General features: G+C 45.3%; 2 protein-coding genes across 6 annotated transcripts in view; one reads left to right on the forward strand and one right to left on the reverse strand.

The window, feature by feature from the left end:
* Nucleotides 1-14055, forward strand: part of LOC135378168 (carbonic anhydrase 1-like) — a 76688-nt gene that overhangs the window by 46418 nt on the left and 16215 nt on the right. Inside the window, exons 1-2 of one of the 5 annotated variants that reach the window (XM_064611091.1) lie at nt 4638-4738; nt 5495-5612. The exons of 2 other annotated variants lie outside the window; for them this stretch is intronic. In XM_064611091.1, coding sequence (XP_064467161.1) covers nt 5525-5612 — 88 coding nt within the window. In that variant the 5' untranslated portion in view covers nt 4638-4738; nt 5495-5524. Of the gene's footprint in view, nt 1-4637; nt 4739-5227; nt 5613-14055 lie in introns of those variants that run through there. 2 more of the 5 variants (XM_064611092.1, XM_064611090.1) reach the window with 2 other exon arrangements.
* The window catches only part of LOC135378167 (exosome complex exonuclease RRP42-like), a 40118-nt gene continuing 34587 nt past the window's right edge, over nt 8525-14055 (reverse strand). Inside the window, exon 9 of the mRNA XM_064611088.1 lies at nt 8525-8581. Within this exon, the coding sequence (XP_064467158.1) occupies nt 8540-8581 (42 nt within the window). The 3' untranslated portion in view covers nt 8525-8539. The remainder of the gene's footprint in view (nt 8582-14055) is intronic.

Here is a 14055-nt window from a genome sequence, read left to right on the forward strand (position 1 = left end):
TGTTGCGTCGGGGTGAAAGCGACACACAAGGTGGCTAATGACATTTCGCGCTTGATCGTTACATTGCGATGGCAGGCAGTGTTGGTGGAAGTTTTGTGGCTTGTTTGGCCAATGTACCGGCTCTCTCATTTCCAGGTAGGCCCTGACGTAGCGGTACCTAGTGCGCAGCTATTGTATTGCCTTTGACATTTAGTTGTTATATGATTTCCAGAATCTGTAATGCTATACAGAATGTTCTTCGTAGTTGTTGGACAGTAGGGCGGGTTTTGAGTCGGATACAATTACCACAGGTCCAGTTTGCCGATTGAGTGCTTTTGTGGTCATTTCGGGACGAAAGGTAGAATTTGTGTTACTTAAGGATAATCTGAAAACAAATTGCCTCATAACGCTCAAAAGTCCGGTGCAGTAGAGAAACTATGCAACTTTGTGAACTTTGCGGATAAAAAAAAACGGAACAATAAAAAAATCGTTACATACGAGTACTCGCTACTTAATGCATTATTGAGAGCGACAATATATGCATATCCGTGTTGATGGATTTCCCACCATGTAGCATGTAAACTGCATGTAAATGGCAGAATGAGGCGTATAGTGTTCTTGTGGGACGCTGACCGTTATTCTCATATCCATTATATATCTCTCCGTTATAGGTCGAATCGAAAGTTCGCGATTGCCCGATACGCTGTACAAGGATCATAAGAGGCACCGACGAATTCCAACTGAGTGTCTCTAGCATTTATACATGCTCTAGATTCGGTAAAAAAATGAGTTACCCTTTACATATTTCCCATGTTCTACTTTTTAAGTGACGATACGCTGCAGGGCAGGAGCACTAGAATTGGTATTTCGAATAGATTGTTATTTTGATCGATGGACAGTCGGCTTTGCCCAATGTGTCTCCCTTATTCATACAACTACATGAACAGTAATCTTTTTTACACTTTTCAGCGTGTAAAGGGGCGTTTTTGCAGATAAGCACCTTTTTCTATTCTGTATAGACCAAACTGAAAGGTGTAATAATTAACAGTGTCGGTAAAGGCGCTATGAGAAAACCCATCTGAATAAGGTGTTTTAAACGAAATACAGCCCCTGAAATGGTGTTTTGTGTAGAATGTGCCTCTTGAAACGGTGCTTCGAGTAGAATGCGCCATGTAAGAAGTGTTTTAGGAACTCCTCCCTGTATAGTGTCAAAACTACACCAAAAAGGTATGTGCCACGGGACAAGACGTTTATAGCCGAAATGCGTAAAAAAGTGTACTGCGTGACAGCAGCAAGACTGTCTGCCAGATCAGGATCCACCTTCTCAGCTTTCTTCCATGCATGCAGCTTAGGAATACCGAAGCGTCTCCTGTTCATTATACCTTCCGTCACACCGGTGTGCGAACCAGGCGGATGAACACGCGATTGAAAGCCGCATAGTTGAATGAAAGAGCGCATTGCTGCGCTACACTAAACATGTAAGCTGAAACCAATTAATTACTAAAAAAAAATCGGTAAATGTCGCTGTGTGTTTTTTTTTTTTTTTCGCTGATTGTCCCGATCGCTACGGCATAGGTGCTGAAGGAGTCCGAAGCGAAATTTAAAAGTTAGGATTTTTATTCTATTAATGAGCGTATGCAAATGAACCATTCACTGACCAGCTCTTGGCCGATGTCTCAAGGATGTTTACCAAACAGAAAGTTCTTCGACAGCGTCAGCCTTTTCGAACTATTCAGCTGGGGGATCTTCGTGAAAGACCCAGTACCCAGTTCATGACACCATGCATACATTGTACTACACGTCAGATTAGTGAGAAAGAAAGAAACCATGTTTTCCTACGTGGCGTAGTCGGAAAGATACAAACCCCTGAACAAGCTTCGGCGTCCAGGGCCCGCTTGCACGAACGTTGAGGACACGTGCTTTGGACCTGTGCTACAGTCCTGAACACTCCTCGCGCGTAAAGCGCTTCCAAAAGTTACTGAGGACGGCACTGAGCAATTTCTTCAAAGTTCGTGCAAACGGGCCCGGCTCTAACGTCAGAGAAGAAGCCCATTGCCTCTCATAAGCTATACATGACCTCTCCCGCTTCACTGGCGGAGACATCTGAGGTGATGCCACAGCCATGAGTTTCAGCATTCGCCATGCTGATTTTCCTCGCGTCTATTACGCTCTCTTGCTATACAACCTGGAGCCCTCCGAAATGTAGGCCACCTTATACACGCTGTTTCTTTTTATCTGCTACAAATTTTCATTAAAAAAGGGGAGTTGCCTTAGGATGTTTTTACTTTTGTCATTTGATTACTCGACGGGGCTGTTACTAGGAAACCGAATTTTTTCACAGTTGCGATATTAATGCCTGATGTCCACATGACGTGCTCGAAGCACTGATGAAGCACAAAAGTAATCACAGCGCGTGGTTCGGGCCTAACTATTTGACTGCTGTCGTCAACTGTAAACCGCAAGTGGTCGGCAAAACAGCGTCAGCGACGTTGATATCTCCGCCCTCACCTAACGTCACAGAAAAACGTCATACGCGACGTAGGAAACCCTTATCGCGGTATCTTTCACAATCTTTGCTTTGTATTTCTTTTTTGCTTTCTTTTCTTCCTTCATGTGTTCGGAGTCGCTCGCCGCATCACTGCTCTCATTCTGCTGGGCACGGGTCTCACCCTTCCCCGGTACGATAAGCGCCGATATGTAGCGGTGATGCACAAAGCTCCTTGCAAGCAAAAAATAAAAGAAGAAAACAAAGATCGTGAAACATACCGCGAAAAGGGTTTGCCTCAATTACGTGTGACGTCTTTCTGTGACGTGAAGTGAGGGCGGAGATATCGAAGTCACTGTAGCTCCTTTGGCGATTACTTGTTGTTCACAGCAACAACGGAAGTAAAATATACTTAGGTCTGTAGCGCCCGCTGTGATTACTTTTGTGCTTCATCAGTGGTTCGAGCACGTCACGTGGAGATCAGGCTTTAATATCGCATTTGCAATGTGTGGATTAAAATATATCTGTTCATTAGTCCCTTGATTGAGTAAAAAATTACGGTTTCCTAGTATAGCAGCTATGTATGGCGCCATTCTTTCACGGTGGCTCAGGTGATTCGCTGAAGCGTTCAAGAAATGTGATCACCACTGACTGGCGATCACCATGTTGCCTCGTAAATGTGGGAGCAAAGATAGATAGATTTTATTAATTTTTTTTTGTGCCACCTCCCCTTGGTCTATCTTGCCTCACCCCCCACCCCCGAAAGAAAATTTAGCTACGCACCTGGTGACAGCTCCTACAAGATAAACAATGTTCATGCATATTACACCGGTTTGATCATGCCTGATCATGAAGCTCTCTTTTTACACTTAAGTGGGTTTTAGTATAACGTACGCCTACCTTTAGTACCTTTGCGTACGTACGGGATAGCGTGGTGGTTCTGCGCAATGCGCAAAGCCTGCTTGTGTCTTGCGCATGCGCAGAACCACCAACGCAAATGGTGCGAAACATATCGACACATTGGAATCGTTACCCGAAATTACCGTAAACCGATCATTCATCCTCATAGACATGACGTCGAACCAACCATGTTTAATTTGATATCGTCCCACAGTCCTTCACCGATCCACAAAGGCAGTTTGTACACAACGGGCTCTGAGGATGAAACGTCAGATAATAATAACTGGGCGGAGGTAATAATGTTGACAGGGTATCTTCTTCCTCACAATATTCATAGCCAAATTAAAAGTAATTAGCATCGTGTCTGTGCTTCCAGCGTGTGAGTTTTGAAAAGCCATTGAAACATTTGTCGTTTTAAAAAATCGGTTACAGAATCACTTTCCTGCAGGTGGTGCTGAAAAATTATGCAAATGCCAAAGGCTGGATAATTTTTTACGACTTTTGTACTCGCGTGGTTCGTTCGTCTACGACGTTGGAAGGCGTGATCTTCCCGATGTTTTTGGTGTTGCACTAAACAACAACAACTTTATTGTGAGATGATGAATGGGAAGTTTCTACCCCATTGCTGGTGGTGATGTGGGGAATGCAATGTTGCACTTATGTTCGCGCTTGACTGGCTAAGATGCGGTCCTCTGTGCAAGCAAGAGCTTTGGATTCACTTTCTAAGTGGTACCGCAACGCTTATATAGACGCACTATGTACATGCTAATCTACAGTGGTACTAGTCATCCCATACTTATTCAGAAAATCCGTTCACATTTAGAGGAAATGCGAAATGGAATGTGCACAAAAATAAGAGACGAAAAATAAGGAAGTTTTCCCCGACAGATCCGGTGTGGCATCATATAATCTTATTCGAAGAAAAGAGAAAGTATAGATTACATAGAAAATGTGAAAATCAAAACGAAGGAGAGGGTGAAACAATTGGTGCCATTACATATTCTTTATATTTGAAATCATCTACCCTGGAAAAGCCTCTCGCGGTCCAACATTTGATGAAGTGTCACGGAGACATATTTGTATACTAGGCGTAGACTTTTCAATGTGTACGAAAAAGCGGATCTCAACTCGTAACTAAACCACCCCTTTTCCACACATGCATACACACACACACGCACACAAAAGAACATGTCATCGCCAAACTTCGACCAAAGATCTGCCATAGGCTACAGACACTGAAAACATCGTCGTCGTCACATCATCTGCGATATTCACATGAGGCCAAATTAGAGTCCACGCGGTAAGCGTCCGAGTGTCCATTCTCCGTCCTCGCCATCCGTCGACTGAGCCGCCGTCATCCCCATCGCTCCAGCGGTAGGGTTCCTTTTAACTATAACGACTGGTAGATGCGCTGTACCGGATGGTATCAGTTAAACGAGACGCACAGGCCGCATGATTAGAATGCAGATCACCAACACTAGCCCTGACGTTACGTTTGAAGAATTGGTGCAAACGCTTCGTCTTCCCTGCTCATGCATCTCGCGCGCGCTAGCTCTTTCGCATTGCCAACTAAGTTTCGATTTCTTAGCGTGCCCTTCTACAGTTTTGATAGTTAATGCATCCGTCCTGAAGTATTCGCAGTGAGAACCTAACCATAAAACCGAAGACACATATTCTCTCTCCCAAGGCACTTCCAGTCCCAGCGCAAATATCGCCAATGCACAGATAAACGGCGCCCGCCGTGGGCGCAGCCATCTTGAACTCTCGTTACCATGCTTTCGGCTTTCCTTCTTCTCATACCGGATTTACGCAACTTTACCGTTGTCGGCGTTGTCAAGGTCAGCCTACGTGCACACATACCTACAAGCCCACCAGCCATGATAATCTGTGCCGCGGCGCTCCCCCATTCTGAGCGTACTTTCTCTCGATAAACTCTCCACCCGCTCAGCGAAGCGTCGTTTTCCCTCTGTCGTCTGCTTCCGACTTCCCGGCAAGATGCGGCACGGGTAATGGCGACTGTGTTCTCCGTTATACCGTGTCGATCGTCCAGCCGTCTTCCGATCGGAATAACGTGATACCCATCAGATTAACTTGAGCGTGACACGTTAAAAAACAATCATACGGTTACAGGGCTGTCGTTGCAAGTGAGGTACTGATACGATGGGCGCCATGAAGCGTTTCATTTCGCATACGTGCTCGACGTTGCAGCTGTACCAGCGGCACAGGAGGCGAGGAGCGGTTATATGCGGTGAGTGTTAACTGGCTATAGTGTTGATCGTGGAAGCAGGCTCCTTCTACAATCAACGCTGTGAAGCTATACATTTATAGTGCGCAGTGTAAAAGCAAATAAGGCAGCGTTAAGTCAACCTGTGGTTGTTTGCATGCTCGCGGGTGTTTTGGATTGATTCCAAGAAGACAACGTGCATGGTAGGAATGCCTATTTTGGAGGCCGGCGCTCTTGCACGCGTGCGTGGGAGGCTTGATTAAAGATGTTTGTTTCCTAAGCAGTACGTCGCCGTCTTGGAAGACGATCGCTCGTGAAACAGACATCCAGTGAGAGGGATGGAGAGAGATGCAGTGAATTTTCGTGCACATAAGGCGCAATATAACTTCCTACCTGGCGATGACTTTGTGAAGGATTGTCAGTGACGTTCTGTCTCCAGTGAAGTAATGCACGCAGGATCATATGTATGCATCAGTTAATGACGTCTTAAATTAATTCGACACTTGTAATTACCGTGTTTATGCACATACACCGACACTTGTAACTGACGTGTATATGCACATACACACAGATGCATGCAAGTAGCATTATCCTGACGTTATGTGTTTGCCTCCCGCTGTTAATTCTTACAGTGTGTTCCCATATCGTGAGTTTCGCTGCAAGGGATCTAAATTACTTAAAATGGGAACATGAACAGTGAAGCCGCGTTAACAAATCATATATTTCGTTTACCGCATCTTGAGTGTCCGTTGTCAGTCTCTCTCTCTCTCTTTCATCAGTAGGATTGGTTCGACATGACAAGCGCTTTGATAAGACGGGGAATGACTGCTTATCGATGACGGCATATTCCCAATCAGTATTTGAGAGATATAGCGTGAGATGACACTCATGATTCTGAGCCGGCCATTGATGCTCTGGCGTCATGCGCTATTACGCAGTCAGCCGATAAGAAGACTGAGTACTTCGCCTCTTTCTGTCAATCACCAACAAGTACGCGTTCTCCAAGAGACATGCGGAACAACGCATTCAAATGAGTTGTCACGGGAAGGTTGCCAGGCGGGACGCACGCGTACAACGTGTGAACTATCAGCACAATGTGCTGAAAGTGCAAGTGCCTAATTGCGGAGGATAGTTCACAGTTGTTTTTCGTGTGCAGTTCTGCACAATGAAGCACTGTACTATAGGTATGTGCGAATATTCAAATTTTTCGAATACCGAAGCAGATATTTCTATATTCGATTCGATTTTCGAAACGCATACGGAATTCTATATTCGAATCGATGTTTCTTCCACGTGTGATCGTACTGGAACATTTTCGAAACGGCACACGGTCCACGGGGTCGTCCACATTACTGAATATTGCAGGAAAGCAATATAAATTTAGCAATGCAACTAATCAGGGTTGTTCACATGTGTCAGGGTGTCGAACCGCAAAAAATACGGGTTCGGTTCGGGTTGTTTTGATTTCGTTCCGGTTCAGTTCCGGTTCGGCCACGCCAAAAACCGAACCGGTTCGCGAACCGGTTCAACGCTTCCGTTTTATATGTTCCATAAAACTGCTTTTATCAGGAAATGCGTGACTAATAGCTTACTGCTGTTGTCTGCATTGACGTCTTTAGTGGTGAGGTAGCTCTTTAGCGAGAGAAATAAGAAATGGATGAACACTTATTGCAAATAGAGTCCACGCTGATGAAGCGGTGTTGTCCCGCTACTTTCTGTTCCCAAAATCTCTTTTTCACACGCACAGTGCCAGAAAGATAAACTTAAAGGAAGGCTAATAAGATGGACAGCGTAAGATAGACGACAGTACTTGCCGGCACACTGCCTTCGTAGCGTGAATCGATCTGAAGCCGTACTGAAGCATGTCGCAAATAAGCCTGCCAGCCTTACTCTGTCCGAGCTCACAGCAGTGTACTAGTTAATCCACCTCACCAAGGCAATGTATCACGACACAACTGCACTACCAATAAGCAGAACGACATTTACTTTTCAAACCACGACCAATCAAACAGGCACCGTTCTGCGTACGCTCCTTTTCCACTTCTCATGTTTCTGACTTGTTTAATTTTTACTGCTCACGTGTAAAAAGAAATCTTGGGCGCTTATTTGATCACATATTCGTCGTGTAGAGCTACATAACTGGCCTACTCCATTCCTGTTGCATTCGTCCGCGTGGCACCTCGTCTCTGAAGAGTTGACGCCGCATCACCGCGTGCGTGGGGCGCCAGCCTGGGCGCTCACAAGGACAACTGAGCTTCAACATCTTAAAAAGATGCTGAAAGTATACTTACTATACGTCGTCGTCTGACTGCTAGGTGAAAATTTCTGAAATTCATGATATAGGCGCGTGACGATGATACCATTGTGTCTTCTTTCGGGGATAGAGAGGAACTCTTGTGCTGACTTCTATGTCCGAACCATTTTGTTGCGAACCGGTTACCGCTATTATTTTTTATGGTTCTGCTCCGGTTCGGGTTCAGCAGTGTTCCGAAAATTTCGGTTCGGGTTAGGGTTCGGTTCCGGCAAAAATAACGGTTCGGGTACGGTTTTCGGTTCGGGTTCGGTTCGACACCCTAGTCACGATGTAGATGAAATTTCGGCAACATGGAGTGCGTGGTGCTGGTCGCACTTATCATAAAAAAATTAAAGCACGTTTGCCCTGCCATGGCAGCTCTGATGGTCGACTTGGCACTGATCATGTCTTCAACAGGGCAGCTTGACAGAACACTCGTCGTCCGCTTCCGGCTTTCCCCTCGATGTCTCAATGACTTCAGATTTATTTATTCGTACAAGATATACATGGTAGTTAAGTAAGAGGTCCCGTGGTCCTCGTCGGTAAGTTCTTCCTCCGCCTTGGCTTCTTCGTCAACATCAAGGATCTGCTCAGCAGCCGATGTGTTGCTCGCAAGGACTAAGTCTTCTAAGGGGGAGGTCTTATGGGGAAGAGCATGTCATTGGGGAGCTTTCCACTTGTGTAGTAAATAAGAAAGCCCCTGCGGGTTTAAGATGAGCGAAAAAGAGTAAGAAGAAAACGTTATTTGCTATTTTTAGCCGCATTGCTAGCTACAGACATTGCAAACAAAGAACCGACAACCTTCCTAATACGTCTTAAACCTGAATACGCGTCTCCTATCTAGGATCCCATATCAGGAATGTTACTCCAATTACACCGAATATGCCCAAGATAGAAAGTGTGAGTTCCATTCTTTCCAACTGAAGTTTCCTCAAGATCTTCCACAAAGACACGTTACTCTTATATTGTTTCCAGCCACTCACATTTCTGTTAGACTAGATCACCCGCAAAATGTAAAACGACTCATCTGTCGTACTAAATACCTTTCGCGAACGCTTCTTTTCATTTCATCTTTATTGCTTACGCATATTTTTTTTTGTGTGTGAAAACCGCACATGACTGGAATGCTGCTACTCATGTCTGATTCTCAATAGATCCGCCCCTGTTTACTTTCTTATTGCCCCATATCAAATGAATAATACTTTGGGTTTGCTATTTCAAGCTATACCGAAGTGTATTGCCGCTGCCATACACTTGTGCGCTCATGTAAAGCGCCTCATAGGGCCCCCCTAGACGTATCGTAATAAATAAATCAAGGAACGGTTGTGACGACACTCCGACTTGGTTGTCCTTGAAGTCTGGAGAGCAGGTCACCACGCTCAGATATACCGTAAACCGGCACCAAACTCGGCAGAGAGAATATTTCCAAGGGCAGCGTGCTAAAAATAAAGAAGTATCCTGAAGTGTTTCAGTGAAGAGTCTTGCTTGTTTCTGTACTTAGCGTTAGAACGGGAAGTGGAACGTGGAGAGATTTGGAAACATTGACTCATATACCGTGAAATCAGAAGCCAATTTATGGAAAGGCAAAGGAGCAGTTCTAGCAGCAGAACCGTGTTCTTTGGCAAGACGAAGGCTTCCTTTCAACGTTTTTAACCCCCATTACAATAATGAATTACGCGGGCGGGTCAAATACAAGCGAGAATTCATTTCCATAAAATTTCAACACAATTAGTACTTTGTATACATTGTATCTTTTGTATAATCTGTTTCTACACAGTCACTTTGAACTGTAATTCACTCGCCCATCGTTGTTGTGTGTTCCACTTGTCTCAATGGACCTTTCTCAGAGCTGAAAAGCGCCTCTAGCGGGAGGAGTCCAAAACACGGTTGGTGGCTTGCGCGTTGTCCGCCCATTTCGTCAAAGGCCGTGTGATCGGAGCCGTCTGATCGAACTTCGCTTGGTCGAAGGCCTTTTGATCGAAAGCCGGATGATCGAAGCCGTTTATTCGGAAGACGTTTGTTCGAAGGGAGGCCAATGGGAGTTCAGTGTGTCGTCCGCACCTATTGTTCTGTAACTTTTGACTCGAGCGTACGGAACAGGCAACCACTGTCCTCTGCTCTTTTTTTTTTTTTTTTTTGCTTTTTCAACTGACGAGGGGAGACCACTGGTTATTTGCATATCTTTGTCATTCACGAACAGCACAGCTGAATAGAACAGTGCGGAACAATCCGGCGGACCAGTAGGACACATATTGAAGAAAATGGCTTCGTGTTGGGAACCGCCGATAATCCGTGCTTCTTCTCGGCACCCTTCTCGCTGCTGGCAACATATTTAAAGGGAACGAGCTGAAATGGGATCGCCGCGCGAAAGCCACTCGAAGTCTGTGGATGCTACGAAGGAAATTTCGCCAAGGTACAACGAAAGATATTGAATTATCAGCCATATAAAACATTCGTTTAACCTTGTCTGGAGTATGCATCTGCACTCTGGGATTCCCACACATACACGCTATCAAAAAAGAAAAGAAAAAAGGACAGTACAAGGACCTGCTCCCCGGCTTATATTGTCTAGGTTTCGAAGGTCTTCTTCGGTTACATCTAAGTTGCAAGAACCAAATTTAGATTCACGTGAACATAGGCACAAAGTAACTAAACAAAAACTGTTCTTTCTCCTATACAATGGTCAGTTAAATGCAAACATTAATAATACATTGTTAAATTTTGACCACGTTCAACGCGAATAAATAATCCAAAAATGTCATATATTTATTTGATTTATGTTTATTATTTGTTTATTAAATGTCAATTATTATTTGACAAAGTGTTGGGGATTAGGGGTGAAAAGCATGTGTCGTGTGTTTAGTCACTATGTAATAATAATAATTGGGTGTTTTACGTCGCGAGACAACTGAGATCATGAGCGACGCCACAGCGGTCGTTAGTCACTATGTGTCAGAACAGAAAAACCTATCAAGTTGTTGAACGGGCTATGGTGAATAACCCAGGCCCTTGGACCGCTTTTTGGACGTGAAAAAGCGGGTTAGCATGAGGAATGTGCATGAGGAAGCACGTGCAAGCGGATTACACACTGCGGATGTTCCTTAAGATAACGGCAAAGAAATGTGGAACCAGATCCGTCAAGGCCTAGTATATTTTTACAAGGCAGCAGTCATACCAGGCATATTAAACATCTACGGTCTCTGTACACAAAAGGGGTGGGGTGTGTTCCCTTTCAGCGGTACAAGAATGGCTTTTATGTGATTAACGAGCAAAAACAACCCATGAAGCTGAAGATAAGAAGACTAAAATTAGGCAGCTAAGAACTCAATGCACTTGTGAAACCAACGGCCGCGCATCGTTGGGGCATTTTTCGCACGGAATACGCGAACCAGGGGCGCCCCGGCCGTGCTACTCCGACCGCCGAGAGCCACCAAAGATAATGGCGGCGGCGCGGCGCAGCTCGCGCATGCATCGCACGTCCACCTGAAACATAGCTTTCGTCGTTTATTGTTGAATTCTTTACCTCCTAAAACATCACTCAGTGGTCTAAATAAGTGGTAATCGGACGGGGTCCGGTCAGGCGCTACATGGTTGATGAGGGAGAACGTTCCACTTGGGTTGACGGAGAGTTGCCATCGTTAAAGTTGCCACTACGGGGTAAACCTCGTGTCTTCAGAATCTTACCGAATTTATGTCGTTGCAATCAATCTGCCTCGACGCCATCTTTAAATCATCATTAGGAGAGTCATCCACGTTCTTTATGACGCGGACAACGTTGTCCAGACATTATGAGGTTCAGTCGTTGTCCATCATTTAGATCGTGTCAGTCGGCCCAGGACGCATACTAACCCCCCTGTCCCCCACCCCTTCCTACTGTCCTCTCTCCATCTGCCTACATCTATACGCCGCTCATAGTCACAGTTGCCTCGCGGCGCTAAAACGAAAAAGAAAAAAATATATTGTCAATCTTTCTCACGGGTATCGAAGCAAAGGCCTCCTGTCGGGAAGCTGCTATAGCGAAGAGAGACTGTTCTTCGACTTTACGTACTATATTTATTTTTTTACTTCTTCGTGAAGTACAGCAGAATCAGCGCATTAACGTTATATAAAAAGCACGCAACACGAACGAATGAACGTGTTGTGTTCTCGCAACATGTGCATGAAACTGAATGGATTGATTATTACCCTAGGCGACGAAAACGTAGAGTCGTTCCCTACCAACTGGTACCTGCTACATAAAAGCAGAACTTTGACAAATGTGAGTTGCATGTAAATATGAAAATGGGGGGGGGGGGTCATTCATTGCAAACATGTATCTAAAGCTGAAATAGCAGCTCCTCCCCACGTAATGGTTACACGGGAAAGAACGGGGAGGGGGGTCGCCAAACTTTTTTTTTGGGGGGGGGGGGGGGAGGGGCTGTTCGGGGGTGTAATGTGAGGCTGTGGACAGCAAACCTGTGATGCGCTCACTAGGTGTCGTAATTTACGTAATCAGTTAATATACGCACAGTTAATATTATCTCATTTTGATTATGAAACATGTCTCGTAACAACTGTTCTCGAGCACAATCGTAGTAGCGACCAATAGCACCAAACAACATTCGTCCGTTTGAAATGTACAATGATCTTGTATAAAAACTCTTCTAAGACCAGTCATGTTGAAATGCGTGCAACGCGGTGTTCCAAATGGACGCAGGGTCAGAACGCTTGTAGGGTACTGTGTGTGTGGGGGGGGGGCACAATTATAAAAAGAACTCGCCATGAAAAAAATAGAAGAATAGATAGAAGATACAGAAAACGCTACAGAGATTTTTTGGCACTAAAACTTTTCAAGAATTTTATTATATTTTAACGTCACAACAACGTCCGTAAATGCGGTTCTTCGCCAAGCAAACCCTTTCACTTTTTTGCGCCGCCTAGCGGCTGAAATTATGCCACAGAAATGATTCATCATTCACATCAATGGTCTTCTTCGTAGTAGCGATGTATTTGCGTTCGTGAACACGTGACTCGCGCAACCCTGTTCCCGTTCGTGACACCGATATCTGTTACTCTGCGAGGAACACTCTTGCGTGTCCTTCCCCATTTACATGTGGTGGTCTTTCTTCGACGCGGATTTGGCTGTCCATTGTCGCCTATCCAACGGCGAAAATGTGAGAGGGAAGCTGCCGTATACTAGCCACCACGAATCACCCCCTGTTCTTTTTTCGTTTTCTTCTTTTTTGAATGAAACTCTGCTGCGAGTTTAACAGTCCGACGGAACGAGGCACGACGCGCTCCGGATAGGGTTGCCACCAGGCCGGTATTATACCGGCACGGCCGGTTATTTGCGCGCTCTGCCGGTTGCCGGTAGGAAGGTGATACCGGCAGCCTTTTGTCGGTATTTGTGGCTCAAGACCTTTCATAAGGGCTTTTACGGGATTTTCTCTTCAACATTCCACTACAGCTTGAATAAATCTGGAACACAGACCCAGCTCCGCAGTCACCAGTCGTTTTCTTAGTTATTGATTCTTATTATTATTCATTGTTATTACTATTGTCATTGTTATTTCTAGCATCAATGATACAGCCACACACAGGAACACATGTTTCCTCGTATTATCTTGAGCGAGCACGCTCGCTCTTTCTCTCTCTCTGTGTGTGTGTGTGTGTGCTCGTCCACCTCTCACCCACTTCCCTTTCCCCTATTCCACCTCCTCTCCCTCAGCCGGTATTTTTCACTACGAAAGGTGGCAACCCTAGCTCCGGACCGCTGCGCGACGCCGTCGGCCGTCGTTCGGTTTATAGTTCGGCGGTATGAACTATGAAGCTAAACGTAGTGGGACGGCGGCGAGCGACTGCGCCAGCTGTCGTCCAACGAGCAGAGCGCTTCGACTACAGGGCACTGGCGCTGGTCGTTCGAAGCCGCAAATGATCATCAGAGTCTGCACGAAACACGTCAAGTGGATGACAGAGATAAAAAAATGGAAGAAGTGCAGGGGGAAAAAACGCGAACTTCAGAGCCGTGCGCTCTGTGACCCCACCTCCAATTGCGCAGTAAATATTGGTCATTATCCTAAGTCGCCGTTTAAGCAAACAATGTTTCGTCTCATCAATCGACGAATACAAGAAGTATTGGAAGGCAAGTTAGTCAAAGATTTGAAGGTGGGGGACGTGTTGATAAATAAAGTGGTA

This window comes from Ornithodoros turicata, chromosome 1 (assembly GCF_037126465.1).
Source record: "Ornithodoros turicata isolate Travis chromosome 1, ASM3712646v1, whole genome shotgun sequence".
NCBI classification, from domain to species: Eukaryota; Metazoa; Arthropoda; class Arachnida; order Ixodida; family Argasidae; genus Ornithodoros; species Ornithodoros turicata.